The 17514-nt window shown below is 43.6% G+C and overlaps 1 protein-coding gene across 5 annotated transcripts in view; it reads left to right on the forward strand.

Annotated features, from left to right (window-relative positions):
• Positions 1 to 4052: 4052 nt before the first annotated feature.
• Positions 4053 to 17514, forward strand: part of LOC121539158 (palmitoyltransferase ZDHHC14) — a 111419-nt gene continuing 97957 nt past the window's right edge. For 3 of the 5 annotated variants that reach the window (XM_041847451.2, XM_041847454.2, XM_041847455.2), the window contains exons 1-2: positions 4053 to 4538; positions 5422 to 5731. In XM_041847451.2, the coding sequence (XP_041703385.1) occupies positions 5487 to 5731 (245 nt within the window). In that variant the 5' untranslated portion in view covers positions 4053 to 4538; positions 5422 to 5486. Of the gene's footprint in view, positions 4584 to 5421; positions 5732 to 17514 lie in introns of all 5 variants that reach the window. The other 2 variants (XM_041847452.2, XM_041847453.2) reach the window with 2 other exon arrangements.

Genomic DNA, 17514 nt, shown 5'->3' on the forward strand with positions numbered 1-17514 from the left:
GTGTTTAGGATTATAACATCCAAATGCTGTTTGATTGGAAATGTGTTATATGGCAATACCTCCTGAGACTGCTGCTCAATCTATATGTACAGTAAATATGTACAGTGCCTTCAGAAAGTATTCACATCCCTTGACTTTTTCCATATTTTGTTGTGTGACAGCCTGAATTTAAAATGGATTACATTTAGATTTTGTGTCACTGGCCTACACACACAATACCCCATAATGTCAAAGTGGAATTATGTATTTCAAAATTTTTACAAATTCATAAAAAATGTAAAGCTGAAATGTCTTGAGTCAATAAGTATTCAACCCCTTTATTAAGCCTAAATAAGTTCACGAATAAAAATGTGCTTAACAACTCACATAATAAGTTGCAATAATAGTGTTTAACATGGTTATTGAATGACTACCTCATCTCTGTACCCCACACACACAATTATCAGTTGAGAAGTGAATTTCAAACACAGATTCAACCACAAAGACCAGGGAGGTTTTCCAATGCCTCGCAAAGAAGGGCACCTATTGGTAGATGAAAAAAAAAGCAGACATTGAATATCCCTTTGAGTATGGTGAAGTTATTAATTACACTTTGGATGGTGTATCAATACACCCAGACACTACAAAGATACAGGCGTCCTTCCTAACTCAGTTGCCGGAGAGGAAGGAAACCACTCAGGGATTTCTCCATGAGGCCAATGGTGACTTTAAAACAGTTATAGAATTGAATGGCTGTGAATTGAGAAAACTGAGGATGGATCAACAACATTGTAGTTAATAAATTAGCTAACATTTCTAAAAACACTTCGTCATTATGTGTAGATCGGTGAGAAAAAAACCAATTTCATCCATTTTGAATTCAAGCTGTAACACAACTAAGTGTGGAATAAGTCAAGGGCTATGCATAATTTCTAAAGGCACTATACCCACATTTCACTATGAACATAAAATTGTAATTCCATTGTGTTGTGAATGAGAAACCTGTGGAGATGTCTTTAAAGCCATACAGAATGCTATATAGGCTATGTGTACCACTACTCTGAGAGTCTATTGAGCAGACTGAGCTCTTTTTCAATTCTCAGAACTAATTTAAAACGCTTTTAATAGTCCCTCTTTTCTACTCAATCGAGGAAAGTAGTGATATACGCCCTCTCAGATTCTCATACAGTACATGAAAAACAACTTTCTGTGCTCTCTCTGAGTATATTTCTCACCGCTGAGAGCCCTGTTGATAATACGTATGTATGCCCAATGACTCAGATAGAGAGTTCTCTAAGCCTGCCTGTGAAAGAGGAGCATTGACTGAACAAGGAGATGGTTGTAGGACAGTGGGAGTGATTGAGTGAATCAAGCTGGAAGCCAGAGGCATTGTTCAGACTAGGAGATGTTAAGGATGTCTATGGTGTGTAGGTGGTATGGGGGAGTGAGAAACCCGGGAAAATGACATCACCATGACCAAAGCAGGACCTCAGGAACTTGCAGCATCATATGACGAGGCTGGCATTAGGGGGCATGTCTGTATGACAGCTGGTTTGGACTACCTTATGGGTACTTAAATATGACAAATATTACAAATATGACTCCGCTGTTGAAGTAAACATGGTAGACTAGAATTCAGGATCTAACAGGGCATAATTTCCATCATAATTTTTGCAAATGTATTAAAAATAAAAGACAGAAATCCCTTATTTATATAATTATTCAGACCCTTTGCAATGAGACTCGAAATTGAGCTCAGGTGCATCCTGTTTCCATTGATCATCCTTGAGATGGTTCTACAACTTGATTGGAGTCCACCTGTGGTAAATTCAATTTATTGGATATGATTTGGAAAGGCACACACCTGTCTATATAAGATCCCACAGTTGACAGTGCATGTCAGAGCAAAACCCAAGCCATGAGGTCGAAGGAATTGTCCGTAGAGCTCTGAGACAGTATTGTGTCGAGGCACAGATCCGGGGAAGGGTACCAAAACATTTATGCAACATTGAATGTCCCCAAGAACACAGTGGCCTCCATCATTCTTAAATGGAAGAAGTTTGGAACCACCAAGACTCTTCCTAGAGCTGGCCTCCCGGCCAAACTGAGCAATCAGGGGAGAAGGGCCTTGGTCAGGGCGGTGACGAAGAACCCGATGGTCACTCTGACAGAGCTCCAGAGTTCCTCTGTGGAGATTGGAGAACCTTCCAGAAGGACAACGATCTCTGCAGCACTCCACCAATCAGGCCTTTATGGTAGAGTGGCCAGACGGAAGCCACTCCTCAGTAAAAGGCACATGACAGCCCGCTTGGATTTTGCCAAAAGGCACCTAAAGTACTCTCAGACCATGAGAAACAAGATTCTCTTATCTGATGAATCCAAGATTTAACTCTTTGGCCTGTATGCCAAGCGTCACATCTGGAGGAAACCTGGCACCATCCCTACGGTGAAGCATGGTGGTGGCAGCATCATGCTGTGGGGATGTTTTTCAGCGGCAGGGACTGCAAGACTAGTCAGGATCGAGGGAAAGATGAACAGAGCAAAGTACAGAGTGATCCTTGATGAAAACCTTCTGGGGCGGCGCACAATTGGCCCAGCGTCGTCCAGGGTAGGGGAGGGAATGGCCAGCAGGGATGTAGTTCAGTAGGTAGAGCATGGCGTTTGCAACGCCAGGGTTGTGGGTTCGATTCCCATGGGGAGCCAGTATGAAAAAAATATATATATACACATTTAAAAATGATAATGTATGCACTCACTAACTGTAAGTCGCTCTGGATAAGAGCGTCTGCTAAATGACTAAAATGTAAATGTAAGGAGAGTAGAGGATAGCCCAAGGATGAGGGCTTTGAGTGGGAGCCCCCCAGGGAGTAGGCCTAAAGAGACAGAGAGATCCAGAGAGGATGAGTTTTAGTAAGGTTGGATTTCTTGTGTCTGTATTTGTATTTCAAGGGATCCCCAATAGCTGCTGGCAAAGCAGCAGCTACTCTTCCTGGGGTCCAAACACATTAAGGCACTTACATCACACACAACAAATGTAACAGTACATCATATAACATTATTACACCACTACATATCTACAATACAACATTTATAATACAAACATAAAACAATATTGCAATGTACGTGTGTGTAGATTGTGTATGCTAGTGTGTGTGTGCCTGTCTGTCTCTTCACAGTCTGCGTTATTCCCTAAGGTGTAGTTTTATCTGTTTTTTAAATCTGAGTTTACTGCTTGCATGAGTTACTTGATGTGGAATAGAGTTCCATGTAGACATGGCTCTGTGTAGTATTGTGCATTTCCCAGAGTCTGTTCTGGACTTGGAAACTGTGAAGAGACCCCTTGTGGCATGTCTTGTGGGTTATGCATGGATGTCTGAGCTGTGTGCTAGTCATTTGAACAGACAACTCAATGCTTTCAACATGTCAATACCTCTCACAAATACAAGTAGTGATGCAGTCAATCTCTCCTCTAGATTGAGCCAGGAGAGATTGACATGCATGTCATTGATGTTAGCTCTCCATGTACATTTATGGGCCAGCCGTGCTGCTCTGTTCTGGGCCAACTGTAATTTGCATATGTCCCTCTTTGTGGCACTTGACCATATGACTGGGCAGTAGTCCCGGGGCGACAAAACTAGAGCCTGTAGGACTTGTTTTGTTGATAGCTATGTCAAGAAAGCAGAGCAGTGCTTTATTATAGACATGGTGACTAACTGCACTGCATGGATGGAGCGGACATCACAGAAGATAGGTGTGGTAGTTGCAGCAGCAGATACATATTTGGGTGTGAGAGCTTTTAGTGCAGAAGATCTACAGGGAGTTTTGAGAGAAGGGGTTCCATCCTCCCAGGCTGATGGCCTGGTGTAGGATCGTTTAGGGCCAAAATAGTGGGGTGGGTTTTGGGGATAGACAGTATATAGGTAAGTTGCAGGGTTAGATGGTGGTGCAATTGAAAATGTCCCCCTTCTCTTGTGATAAAAATGTGCAATATGCACTCCGACCTGCAAAAGGCAGCAATACTCAACACAGCGTCTAGTCTGCCGAAAAATTCACTCGAAGAAAAATGCGTTTACAGGAGGGCGGGTTGTGTGCGCGGTATGTTGTTGTTTGCTAGTTGCGATGAGCAGCGCAACGTGATGGAGACAACAGTGTGATTACGTTCCGAACAAACACAGTGGGATATCCTGATGTTTCAGCAGCCTTGGTGGGAACGAGTACGTGACAGAATTATGGGAATATCCCCAGATTTAGCAAATCTGTAGATGGAAATTAGACCTGCAAGCGGCGTTCTGATCTTTCGTATCACGCGCGAGCATGTCTGAAAATTACTAGCGCTGTCTCTCTGCTGCGGTTGAATTTGAAGTGGTGTGGCGTGGGACCGACCCAGACCCAGCCTATCCTCTGACTTTCCATGTTTGAAGCGTTTGATATTTTAATACCAGTCATAAGCCTTTTGTAATTCCGAGAGAAAGAATAATATTGGTTTCGACTGCAGTTCGCAACAAACAAGGATAAGGAGAGCGGAAAAGGTGGCGGACCAGCAGTGTCGACTTTCTTTGGTGAGCTGTCCAGAGGGGTGGCAAAACTGGAGGGTTTCTGTGATGGTATGCGGCTGGGGATGTGCCCGTAATGCTTGGTGACTGAACGGGTGTTGGCTCACAGGAAACGACAGAACATTTAAAAGTTTGCCCCATTACATTTTAACGTTAGCCTAGCTAACTAGATCTAGTTACTTGGCTGCATTTTCTTTTTTGCCAACTAGCTGACGTTAGCTGTCTCTACCTAGCCAATAGTAAAGTAATGTTGCTGGGTGATTTTGTAGGTAACATTACCAAGCTAGCTAGTTAACGTTTGTTTATTTGGTAATGCTGGGTAGGTAGTTAGCTAGCTAGTTCAGTTAGCTAGCTAGGGCCAAGACTTATTAGCTAAGTATGTTTGATTAAACCATTATTTGCAAGCGTGCTAGTTGCTAGCTAGTGAAAAGTTTGAAGCATGTGAGAAGCTGTCACTGGTCGCCAACTACTTAACGTTAGCTAGTTAGTTGTGTAGCCTAGTAAGTTAGTGGTAAGATGGATATCCAAGTAGGTATGGCTGTCATGCTGGAAACGTTTGTGTGCTCGTCATTTAACTAGCTATATAAACTCACTATAGCCCATAAACTAATAAAACCTTAGCTAGCTGATAAAACATGAACTCTAAAATGGTAGCAAGCTAACCCTATACTAGATAATTTCAACATCATCAGCAAAACATTGAATGTGATCCTATAATCAGACTGATCCCAGATCTGTTTATATTGTTTTGCCTATTCATTGTCTGTCTGGCATGACAACAAACATAGGAGTTGACTGTATACACCACACACAGATCCGGGACCAGGCTATAATCAGACCACTCTCTTTCCAGTAGGCTAATATCACAGTTCTGTTGCTTTCATTACAGCGGTGCTCCTGCCCCCTGGCCCTGGACTGCTTCAACTGTGGGGGGATCTCACTGAGTGGCCATTGATGCTGCAACTCGGGGTGGCTGAGCCTATGCGAGAGTGCGAATACAGCCAGATCAGCACTCGCAGCTCGACCCCGATGGAGACTCCATACAAGAAGAGGACCCCCAAGAGGAGGAAGTGGCAAGCCTTCCCAGGGCGGAATAAATTTTACTGCAATGGGAGGATCATGATGGCCAGACAGACAGGGGTCTTCTACCTCACCCTCATCCTCATTCTCATCACAAGCGGACTCTTCTTCACTTTTGAGTAAGTAGCTAAAGGTTTTGCCCTATAATTTCGCCATCCTTTGGCCTGGCTCACATTGCCTATGAACAGGGCATTGGGGCTGTAGCTAACAAAGAGCCAGGGTTTATGGCCCAACCTGTCACTGTTGATTAGCCAGTGGTAGCCTGTATGTGGATGAGACAGGCTCCCTCACTCACTCTCCCTCAAGGTGCTCTTTCACCTTGAGCTGTCACATTGAGCAGCATCTCGTCTAGGAGTTGGCAGTGTGGTATAAAGCCTTTTCGTTCTGTTAGCTCAGCTTTAATGTTTAGTCTCAGAATTTTTTTCTGGAAGTCTCTCATAGCAATCAATATGGTGTAGATAGCATAGGCTATTTGTCTTAACTCTCATGCATCACACTTACTGACAGGGACAGCCCACCTGATGTCCTTTTGTCTCCTGAGTTACTAATCATGGTAACACCTGTCTGGTTTCTTTTGAAAAGGTGTGGCTGTTCTAGTTTCTGTCATCACAGGGTCTGTGTTTGAATGAATCTATCATACGATACATGTCCATTCATGTAGAATCAATATAAGCCTGAGGTGGTCAGTCCTTCCAAATAAATTAATTTCAGTTTCGTTAGCATATTTGTTATAGACAACCTCTCTCTCATTGTTACTGATCACACTTAGCTGGTAAGAGATGCTAAACAACAGAGGTTTCTGTTGTAGGCATGCATCTTTCTCTCTCTCAACCATTTTCTCTCTTTTTTTTTCTTGTTTATTACTATATTTAATATGGTGAAATGGCCCTCAGTGACTGCCAGGTCCCATGGAGTACAAGGGGAGAGCATATGTGGTCCTCTGTAGCTCAATTGGTAGAGCATGGCGCTTGTAACGCCAGGGTAGTGGGTTCGATCCCCGGGACCACCCATACGTAAAAATGTATGCACACATGACTGTAAGTCGCTTTGGATAAAAGCGTCTGCTAAATGGCTTATTATTATTATTATTATTATTATTATTATTATTATTATTATTATTATTATTATTATTATTATATTTAGACACTCAGTGCTATTAGCATGAGGGATGTCTCAGCAGCACTGTTCTGGACCAGTCAGTCATTCTTCCCCTGCTAGTCCTCCTGACTAATCACTCATTGTGGTCCAGGAGCCAGACAGCGCTTAGCACAGGAGGCTGCTGAGGGGAGGACGGCTCATAGTAATGGCTGGAATGGAGTGATTGGAATGGTATCAACCACATGGAAGCCATGTTTGATGAGTTGGAGACCATTCCATTTATTCCGTTCCAGCCATTACTATGAGCCCGTCCTCGCCAATTAAGGTGCCACCCAACCTCCTGTGGTGCTTAGGAAGATAACAATCTGCTTCTACCTCCTACCTTGGATGTTGTTGCTCACTCAGAGCGGCAGCTTTTCTCACTGTGTGCGTTCTGTATGCATGATCAAGCCCTGGGTATATTCTGTACAGTGCATTCGTAAAGTATTCAGACCCCTTGACTTTTCCCACATTTTTGTTACGTTACAGCCTTATTCTAAAATTGATTACATTGTTTTTTCCCCTCATCAATCTACACACAATACCCCATAATGACAAAGCAACAAAAGGTTTTTAGAAAATGTTGAACATTTAACATTTACATAAGTATTCAGACCCTTTACTGAGTACTTTGTTGAAGCACCTTTGGCAGCAATTACAGCCTTGAGTCTTCTTGGGTATGACGCTACAAGCTTGGCACACCTGTATTTGGGGAGTTTCTCCCATTCTTCTCTGCAGATCCTCTCAAGCTCTGTCAGGTTGGATGGGTCTCTCCAGAGATGTTAGATTGGGTTCAAACCTGGGATCTGGCTGGGCCACTCAAGGACATTCAGAGACTTGTCCCGAAGCCACTCCTGCGTTGTCTTGGCTGTGTGCTTAGGGCCGTTGTCCTGTTGGAAGGTGAACCTTCGCCCCAGTCTGAGGTCTTGAGCACTGTGCAGCAGGTTTTCATCAAGGATCTCTACTTTGCTCTGTTAATCATTCCCTCGATCCTGACTAGTCTCCAAGTCCCTGCTGCTGAAAAACATCCCCACAGCATGATGCTGCCACCACCATGCTTCACCGTAGGGATGGTGCCAGGTTTCCTCTAGATGTGACGCTTCGCATTCAGGCCAAAGAGTTAAATCTTGGTTTCATCATCTTACATCTTAGTCATTTAGCAGACGCTCTTATCCAGAGCGACTTACAGTTAGTGAGTGCATACATCTTCATACTGGCCCCCCGTTGGAAACGAACCCACAACCCTGGCTTTGCAAGTGCCATGCTCTACCAACTGAGCTACAGGGGACTATCATCAGACCAGATAATCTTGTTTCTCATGGTCAGAGTCCTTTAGCGGGCTGTCATGCGGGCTGTCATGTGCCTTTTTACTGAGGAGTGGCTTCCATCTGGCCACTCTATCATAAAGGCCTGATTGGTGGAGTGCTTCAGAGATGGTTGTCCTTCTGGAAGGTTCTCCCATCTCCACAGAGGAACTCTGGAGCTCTGTCAGAGTGACCATTGGAATCTTGGTCACCTCCCTGACCAAGGCCCTTCTCCCCTGATTGCTCAGTTTGGCTGGGCAGGCAGCTCCAGGAAGAGTCTTGGTGGTTCCAAATTTCTTCCATTTAAGAATGATGGAGGCCGCTGTGTCCTTGTGGACCTTCAATGCTGCAGACATTTTTTGGTACCCTTCCCCAGATATGTGCCTCGACACAATCCTGTCTCGGAGCTCTACGGACAATTCCTTCGACCTCATGGCTTGGTTTTTGCTCTGACATGCACTGTCAACTGTGGGATATTATATAGACAGGTGTGTGCCTTCCCAAATCATGTCCAATCATTTTAATTTACAACAGGTGGACTCAAATAAAGTTGTAGAAACATCTCAACGATAATCAATGGAAACAGGATGCACCTGAGCTCAATTTCGAGTCTCATAGCAAAGGGTCTGAATACTTATGTAAATAAGGTATTTCTGTTTATTTTTATCAATTTGCAAAAATGTCTAAACCTGTTTTTTCTTTGTCATCATGGGGTATTGTGTGTAGATTGATGAGGAAAAACATTTATTTAATTAATTTTAGAGTAAGGCTGTAACGTAACATAATGGAGTCTGGATACTTTCCGAATGCACTGTATGTCACAGCAATGGTTTTTATGTTTGTTGCTACATCACACTTGTCATGCCCTTCTAAACAACTTTTTTTTGTGTTGTAATTTCTGCAAATCCTGACCTGCTGCCAGTTCCATTGCATTAGTAGCCCTCTGCATTATGTGAGAGATTTTGACCTCTTGCCTTCCACCAACCTTTCAGCGAGACTTGACAATGTAAACTCACCTCAATGCTGTTACTGCTGCTGTCATAACCCAAGAACAAGCCTGGTTGTGAGCTTTCATCACAGAAAAGAACAACAGCACAACCGACTCAATAGCCTACGAATTCTATTCTGGTCAGTGGAGTGCTGTCTGGATATATATACAGTGGGGAGAACAAGTATTTGATACACTGCCGATTTTGCAGGTTTTCCTACTTACAAAGCATGTAGAGGTCTGCAATTTTTATCATAGGTACACTTCAACTGTGAGAGACGGAATCTAAAACAAAAATCCAGAAAATCACATTGTATGATTTTTAAGTAATTAATTTGCATTTTATTGCATGACATAAGTATTTGATACATCAGAAAAGGAGAACTTAATATTTGGTACAGAAACCTTTGTTTGCAATTACAGAGATCATATGTTTCCTGTAGGTCTTGACCAGGTTTGCACACACTGCAGCAGGGATTTTGGCCCACTCCTCCATACAGACCTTCTCCAGATCCTTCAGGTTTCGGGGGCTATCGCTGGGCAATACGGACTTTCAGCTCCCTCCAAAGATTTTCTATTGGGTTCAGGTCTGGAGACTGGCTAGGCCACTCCAGGACCTTGAGATGCTTCTTACGGAGCCACTCCTTAGTTGCCCTGGCTGTGTGTTTCGGGTCGTTGTCATGCTGGAAGACCCAGCCACGACCCATCTTCAATGCTCTTACTGAGGGAAGGAGGTTGTTGGCCAAGATCTCGCGATACATGGCCCCATCCATCCTCCCCTCAATACGGTGCAGTCGTCCTGTCCCCTTTGCAGAAAAGCATCCCCAAAGAATGATGTTTCCACCTCCATGCTTCACGGTTGGGATGGTGTTCTTGGGGTTGTACTCATCCTTCTTCTTCCTCCAAACACGGCGAGTGGAGTTTAGACCAAAAAGCTATATTTTTGTCTCATCAGACCACATAACCTTCTCCCATTCATGCTCTGGATCATCCAGATGGTCATTGGCAAACTTCAGACGGGCCTGGACATGCGCTGGCTTGAGCAGGGGGACCTTGCGTGTGCTGCAGGATTTTAATCCATGATGGCGTAGTGTGTTACTAATAGTTTTCTTTGAGACTGTGGTCCCAGCTCTCTTCAGGTCATTGACCAGGTCCTGCAGTGTAGTTCTGGGCTGATCCCTCACCTTCCTCATGATCATTGATGCCCCACGAGGTGAGATCTTGCATGGAGCCCCAGACCGAGGGTGATTGACCGTCATCTTGAACTTCTTCCATTTTCTAATAATTGCGCCAACAGTTGTTGCCTTCTCACCAAGCTGCTTGCCTATTGTCCTGTAGCCCATCCCAGCCTTGTGCAGGTCTACAATTTTATCCCTGATGTCCTTACACAGCTCTCTGGTCTTGGCCATTGTGGAGAGGTTGGAGTCTGTTTGATTGAGTGTGTGGACAGGTGTCTTTTATACAGGTAATGAGTTCAAACAGGTGCAGTTAATACAGGTAATGAGTGGAGAACAGGAGGGCTTCTTAAAGAAAAACTAACAGGCCTGTGAGAGCTGGAATTCTTACTGGTTGGTAGGTGATCAAATACTTATGTCATGCAATAAAATGCAAATTAATTACTTAAAAATCATACAATGTGATTTTCTGGATTTTTGTTTTAGATTCAGTCTCTCACAGTGTACCTATGTAAAAAATTACAGACCTCTACATGCTTTGTAAGTAGGAAAACCTGCAAAATCGGCAGTGTATCAAATACTTGTTCTCCCCACTGTATATATACACACTGTTGAAGTCGGAAGTTTACATACACATAGGTTGGAGTCATTAAAACTCGTTTTTCAACCACTCCACAAATTTCTCGTTAACAAACTATAGTTTTGGCAAGTCGGTTAGGACATCAACTTTGTGCATGACACAAGTAATTTTTCCAACAATTGTTTACAGACAGATTATTTCACTTATAATTCACTATATCACAATTCCAGTAGGTCAGAAGTTTACATACACTAAGTTGATTGTGCCTTTAAACAGCTTGGAAAATTCCAGACAATTGTCATGGCTTTAGAAGCTTCTGATAGGCTAACTGACATCATTTGAGTCAATTGGAGGTGTACCAGTGGATGTATTTCAAGGCCTACCTTCAAACTCAGTGCCTCTTTGCTTGACATCATGGGAAAATGAGAATAAATCAGCCAAGAATTGTAGACCTCCACAAGTCTGGTTCATCCTTGGGAGCAATTTCCAAACGCCTGAAAATACCACGTTCATCTGTACAAACAATAGTACGCAAGTATAAACACTGGATTTTGTTGTTGGTATTCTGTTTCTCACTGTTCAAATAAACCTACCATTAAAATTATAGACTGATCATGTCTTTGTCAGTGGGCAAACATACAAAATCAGCAGGGGATCAAATACTTTTTTCCCTCACTGTATATCCACAGTAAAACGAGTCCTATATCGACATAACCTGATAGGCCGCTCAGCAAGGAAGAAGCCACTGCTCCAAAACCACCATAAAAAAGCCCGACTACGGTTTGCAGCTGCACATGGGGACAAAGATTGTACTTTTTTGAGAAATGTCCTCTGGTCTGATGAAACAAAAATAGAACTGTTTGGCCATAATGACCACCGTTATGTTTGGAGGAAAAAGGGGGTGGCTTGCAAGCCGAAGAACACCATCCCAACCGTGAAGCACGGGGGTGGCAGCATCATGCAGTGGGGGTGCTTTGCTGCAGGAGGGACTGGTGCACTTCACAAAATAGATGGCATCATGAGGAAGGAAAATTATGTGGAGATATTGAAGCAACATCTCAAGACATCAGTCAGGATAAAGCTTGGTTGCAAATGGGTCTTCCAAATGGACAATGACCCCAAGCATACTTCCAAAGTTGTGGCAAAATGGCTTACAGACAACAAAGTCAAGGTATTGGAGTGGCCATCACAAAGCCCTGACCTCAATCCTATAGAAAATGTGTGGGAAGAACTGAAAAAGCGTGTGCGAGCAAGGAGGCCTACAAACCTGACTCAGTTACACCAGCTCTGTCAGGAGGAATGGGCCAAAATTCACCCAACTTATTGTGTTAAGCTTGTGCAAGGCTATCTGAAACGTTTGACCCAAGTTAAACAATTTAAAGGCAATGCTACCAAATACTAATTGAGTGTATGTAAACTTCTGACCCACTGGGAATGTGATGAAAGAAATAAAAGCTGAAATCATTCACTCTTACTATTATTCTGACATTTCACATTCCTAAAATAAAGTGGTGATCCTAACTGACCTAAGACATGGAATATTTACTAGGATTAAATGTCAGGAATTGTGAAAAACTGAGTTTAAATGTATTTGGCTAAGGTATATGTAAACTTCCGACTTCAACTGTGTATATACACTGCTCAAAAAAATTAAGGGAACACTAAAATAACACATCCTAGATCTGAATGAATGAAATAATCTTATTAAATACTTTTTTCTTTACATAGTTGAATGTGGTGACAACAAAATCACACAAAAATTATCAATGGAAATCAAATGTATCAACCCATGGAGGTCTGGATTTGGAGTCAAAATTAAAGTGGAAAACCACACTACAGGCTGATCCAACTTTGATGTAATGTCCTTAAAACAAGTCAAAATGAGGCTCAGTAGTGTGTGTGTGTGGCCTCCACGTGCCTGTATGACCTCCCTACAACGCCTGGGCATGCTCCTGATGAGGTGGCGGATGGTCTCCTGAGGGATCTCCTCCCAGACCTGGACTAAAGCATCCGCCAACTCCTGGACAGTCTGTGGTGCAACGTGGCGTTGGTGGATGGAGCGAGACATGATGTCCCAGATGTGCTCAATTGGATTCAGGTCTGGGGAACGGGCGGGCCAGTCCATAGCATCAATGCCTTCCTCTTGCAGGAACTGCTGACACACTCCAGCCACATGAGGTCTAGCATTGTCTTGCATTAGGAGGAACCCAGGGCCAACCGCACCAGCATATGGTCTCACAAGGGGTCTGAGGATCTCATCTCGGTACCTAATGGCAGTCAGGCTACCTCTGGCGAGCACATGGAGGGCTGTGCGGCCCCCAAAGAAATGCCACCCCACACCATGACTGACCCACCGCCAAACCGGTCATGCTGGAGGATGTTGCAGGCAGCAGAACGTTCTCCATGGCGTCTCCAGACTCTGTCACGTCTGTCACATGTGCTCAGTGTGAACCTGCTTTCATCTGTGAAGAGCACAGGCGCCAGTGGCGAATTTGCCAATCTTGGTGTTCTCTGGCAAATGCCAAACGTCCTGCACGGTGTTGGGCTGTAAGCACAACCCCCACCTGTGGACGTCGGGCCCTCATACCACCCTCATGGAGTCTGTTTCTGACCGTTTGAGCAGACACATGCACATTTGTGGCCTGCTGGAGGTCATTTTGCAGGGCTCTGGCAGTGCTCCTCCTGCTCCTCCTTGCACAAAGGCGGAGGTAGCAGTCCTGCTGCTGGGTTGTTGCCCAGTCCTTTATTGGGGGTGTCTTGCTAATTGCCTATAATTTCCACCTGTTGTCTATTCCATTTGCACAACAGCATGTGAAATGTATTGTCAATCAGTGTTGCTTCCTAAGTGGACAGTTTGATTTCACAGAAGTGTGATTGACTTGGAGTTACATTGTGTTGTTTAAGTGTTCCCTTAATTTTTTTGAGCAGTGTATATACAGCTGTTGAAAAAAACTAAGAGACCACTGCAAATGTTTCTTAAATCAGCATCTCTACATGTATGACAGCCATTCCATTCCAGTGTCTGTTGAATTCCAACACAGGCACACCTCATTCTACTGAATTAGGTACTGATTAGGTGATCACATGAACCAAATCTTATTTAACGAGGAAAAGTATAAAAACCACTGCTGTGGTCATCACTATCCTGTTGCAATAGGACCAACTGGATGGCAAAAACAGTGCTAATAGTACCTCAAAAGTAATATTAATAAAAAAGAACTATTGACCATGCCAAAAGAGTTAAAAAGGGAAGTTTTGAGTGAGGAAAAGAAGGGTTCAATTCTGGCTTTACTGGCAGAGGGATACAGTGAGCGTCAGGTTGCTTCCATCCTTAAGATTTCAAAAATGGCGGTTCATAAGAACAAGGTGTCATGTGAATTTCTATCTCTAATTCAACCTAAGCTTGAATCATTACCAGAGGTTGTAAGGCTCTGGTTTTAATCATCAATGATTCAAGGTCCACAACCAACAAGTATTATCTGTATATTTATTCATGGAGAGAGCTCTGGCGCTAAAAACACATACATACTGTTTTTATACTTCTTGACAAACAAAGGCACTATGCTCCTCCCACCTTTAGGTGGCTTTCTTAAACAGTTCCCGCCTTCTTCTTTACCCTTGAATGTTTAGTACCCCCTCTGTTAGTGGGTTGACACTACATGATAATTCGAATATCGTATACACATTTCTACTGTATTTGGGGTGAAATCCTTTAGATTAATTTGTGTATTAAAAATAATGACTATCAATCCACCCTTTTGACTAAATGGTTTCATCTTCAGGATAAATGTATTTACAAACATGTTTAATCTCAGAGATCAGTTCTATTTATCTACTTCCAATCATAGGTCTTCTTTTTAGGATTTTCCCTATGACCTTCATACATCAGAACCAATAAACGTTTCATCCAATTGCGGTCTTTCAGGGTCAAAGTCGTCGTTATCCCCCAAGCCTGGAGGATCGTATTTCCCGCTCTCCTGGTCAGAGTCCGGAGTCGGTCCATCTCTTATCATTTGGTGAGATACTGCATTCACCAACGCCTTGCTCACCAATCCTCGGACACAGGGAACAAGACAACAACCACATAATACAAGAATTCCCCATACAAACACTGACTGACCCTAAGATGGTTGCTGCTATGGTTTTCCATTTACCAAACATGGTATCAAACCATCCTGTCCAAGATGTACTAATTCCTGAGTTTTCAGCCCATTCTTTACTTAGCGCAGTTAATCCTGCAAGAGCTCTGGTCACCGTCCCCTCCGGTGCGGTGTTGTTAGGGATAAATGTGCAACAATGGCCCCCCACCATTTTACAGACTCCACCCCTTTCTGCCAGCAACATATCCAGAGCTAACCGATTTTCCCAGGTCATAAGTGAGGTGGCGGATAATTGCTCGGAGATCCCCTTTACTGCATCTCTAGTCTGGTTAATAAATCGTTGTTGGTTGTAATAGATATAATTAATCCAATCCACATTTTTGTTTATTGTCACCCACCAGAAAAATGTTGTGGTAAACCCCTCCCATATCTGATTCATAGCTTTGTATTCATCTGGAACACCCCTGGGGATGCCTATACCATCTATCCAAATGGGGCTATTTCCTTCCTGACCTATATTCCTTTTCCTTCTGATTATTCTTCCTGTCACTGGTCTTTGATGACTAATTCTTACAGGCTGGACCAACAATACTGGTGCACAAGTACCCACCCATCCCTCTGGTAATGTCTGCCGAATGCTCCCTTTTTTAGTGCATGCCCACCACACATCAGTCAGAGGGATGGTTAGGTTCCTAATTTTTTTCCTTCCTTCCTTATCTAAATCAGTCACATTAATTATCTCCTTACAGCCATCAAAATCACCCAAGTTACGGGTGCCATTTCTATGTCTGTAACACTGGTATTCGCCAGGAGTTAAAGTGAATCTAGGTGGGCTGGCCGAGTATGTCAATTTTGCCAGCCCAATCCCTGTGCAATTGGGCTCTTTTTGATTGGACCCCAGGTCTAATACACAGGGAAACATTGCCTTTGGCATTGGGGCGGTCAACATTGTCGGTCGCCCAATGGAGCATGCATAACAATTGGTCTCCCCAAGGCCCTAGCGGTGTATTTCATCCACTTTAACCAGAGATTCTCATCAGGGACCCCCTCCACTTCCCCATTGTTCCATTCTTGGAGGAGAAAATCTTTCATAGTGGACGGGTTAGTCAAATTGACTCCGTCATCCCTTGACTGATTTACTCGGTCTATTGCCATTAATGGATTAATGACAGTACCTGCTCCCTCTATATCTTTTGACTCCATTAAATGTAATCTTAGACAAGTATCCCGTCCGTATACGTCCGCGCAAGCCCAGTAAGTTCTTTTCATGTCCTCTTTAGTGACCTTTACTATCGTTACTACCATCTCCGTGGGGATGTCGTTATACCTTCTTATCCTCCATCTGGACGTCCAGCCCCCCCCGTCTCATATCTCCTTCCCCCAGTATGTCTAAATACCTGAGCCCAGGAACAATCCGCCGAGGGAGCTGAACATAAATACAACGGGATCTTATAATCCCATGTTGCTTGCTTATCCGCTCTGATAAGATCCCTAATCATAATTTTGAATCTTACTCCCCACCCTTCTCTGACTCCTATTTTGTAGATCACTCGCCCTTGACGGTCAGTATGTCGGGTCGCTTTCCCTTTATTTCTTAATAATGGTAAGGCCATAGCGTAATTTGTGCGAGGTGGTGGTGGATTTCGACCTACCACGACTATTGCCGAGACTATGATGCAGCTCAGGGTCACCCATATTCCCAAAAACCGCCAACCCTCTCCTGTCTTGAGTCCTTCTGCTCGGTACCACCCCATACTCACACCCTAGGAACACACTACAGTGATGATAGGTCTGGGTAGGAGATCTTCGTTGACAGAGGTGACCCCCGGACCCTGTGGCCCAGTTCCGCTCGTCAACTCTGCGTGTGCTAAGCGGTGCTTGTATGTGGTCCTACCTTCTTGCAGTGGGTAACATGGACCCAGGTTCCTCTCTCTGCTATTCTAATGGCAAAGGCGGTGACCAATAGAACCTGGTAGGGGCCTTCCCAACGGGGCTGCTTCCAGTCTTTCTTCTTTAGGGATTGTATCCACACCCAGTCTCCGGGTTGGATAGAGTGGGTTACCCTCTCCTTTAGTTCTCCTGTGGGGCACAGAATCTTTGACATATGTGTTTGGTTAATGAACAGTCTTCTCATATGTCCCGCCAACGTCCCTTCTACTTCTATATCTGCCTCCTCTAGTCTGCCTAACTATATATGGTCTATATGGTCTCCCAAACACTTTTTCAAAGGGGGATAACCCATCTTTATCCGGTGTTACCCTAATCGTCATTAATACTATTGGTAGACATTGTACACAATTTCTTCCTGTACTCATGTGCGTTTTTCTTAAACGTGATTTAATCGTCGAATTAGTGCGTTCAATCAAACCCGCTGATTCCTGATGATATGAACAATGTTTTTTCATATTAATATGTAACTTCTGTCCAATATTATCTATTACCTGGTTGGCGAAGTGAGACCCATTGTCGGAATAAATAGTTTCTGGCAATCCGAATCGAGGGATTATTTCCTGACATAAAGCTTTAGCTACTGTGAATGCATCAGCGGAGGAGGTTGGAAAGACTTCTACCCATTTGGTATACTTGTCTATCACAGTCAAACACCATTTTTTCCCTTC

The sequence above is a fragment of the Coregonus clupeaformis genome, chromosome 25 (genome assembly GCF_020615455.1).
Source record: "Coregonus clupeaformis isolate EN_2021a chromosome 25, ASM2061545v1, whole genome shotgun sequence".
Taxonomy (NCBI): domain Eukaryota; kingdom Metazoa; phylum Chordata; class Actinopteri; order Salmoniformes; family Salmonidae; genus Coregonus; species Coregonus clupeaformis.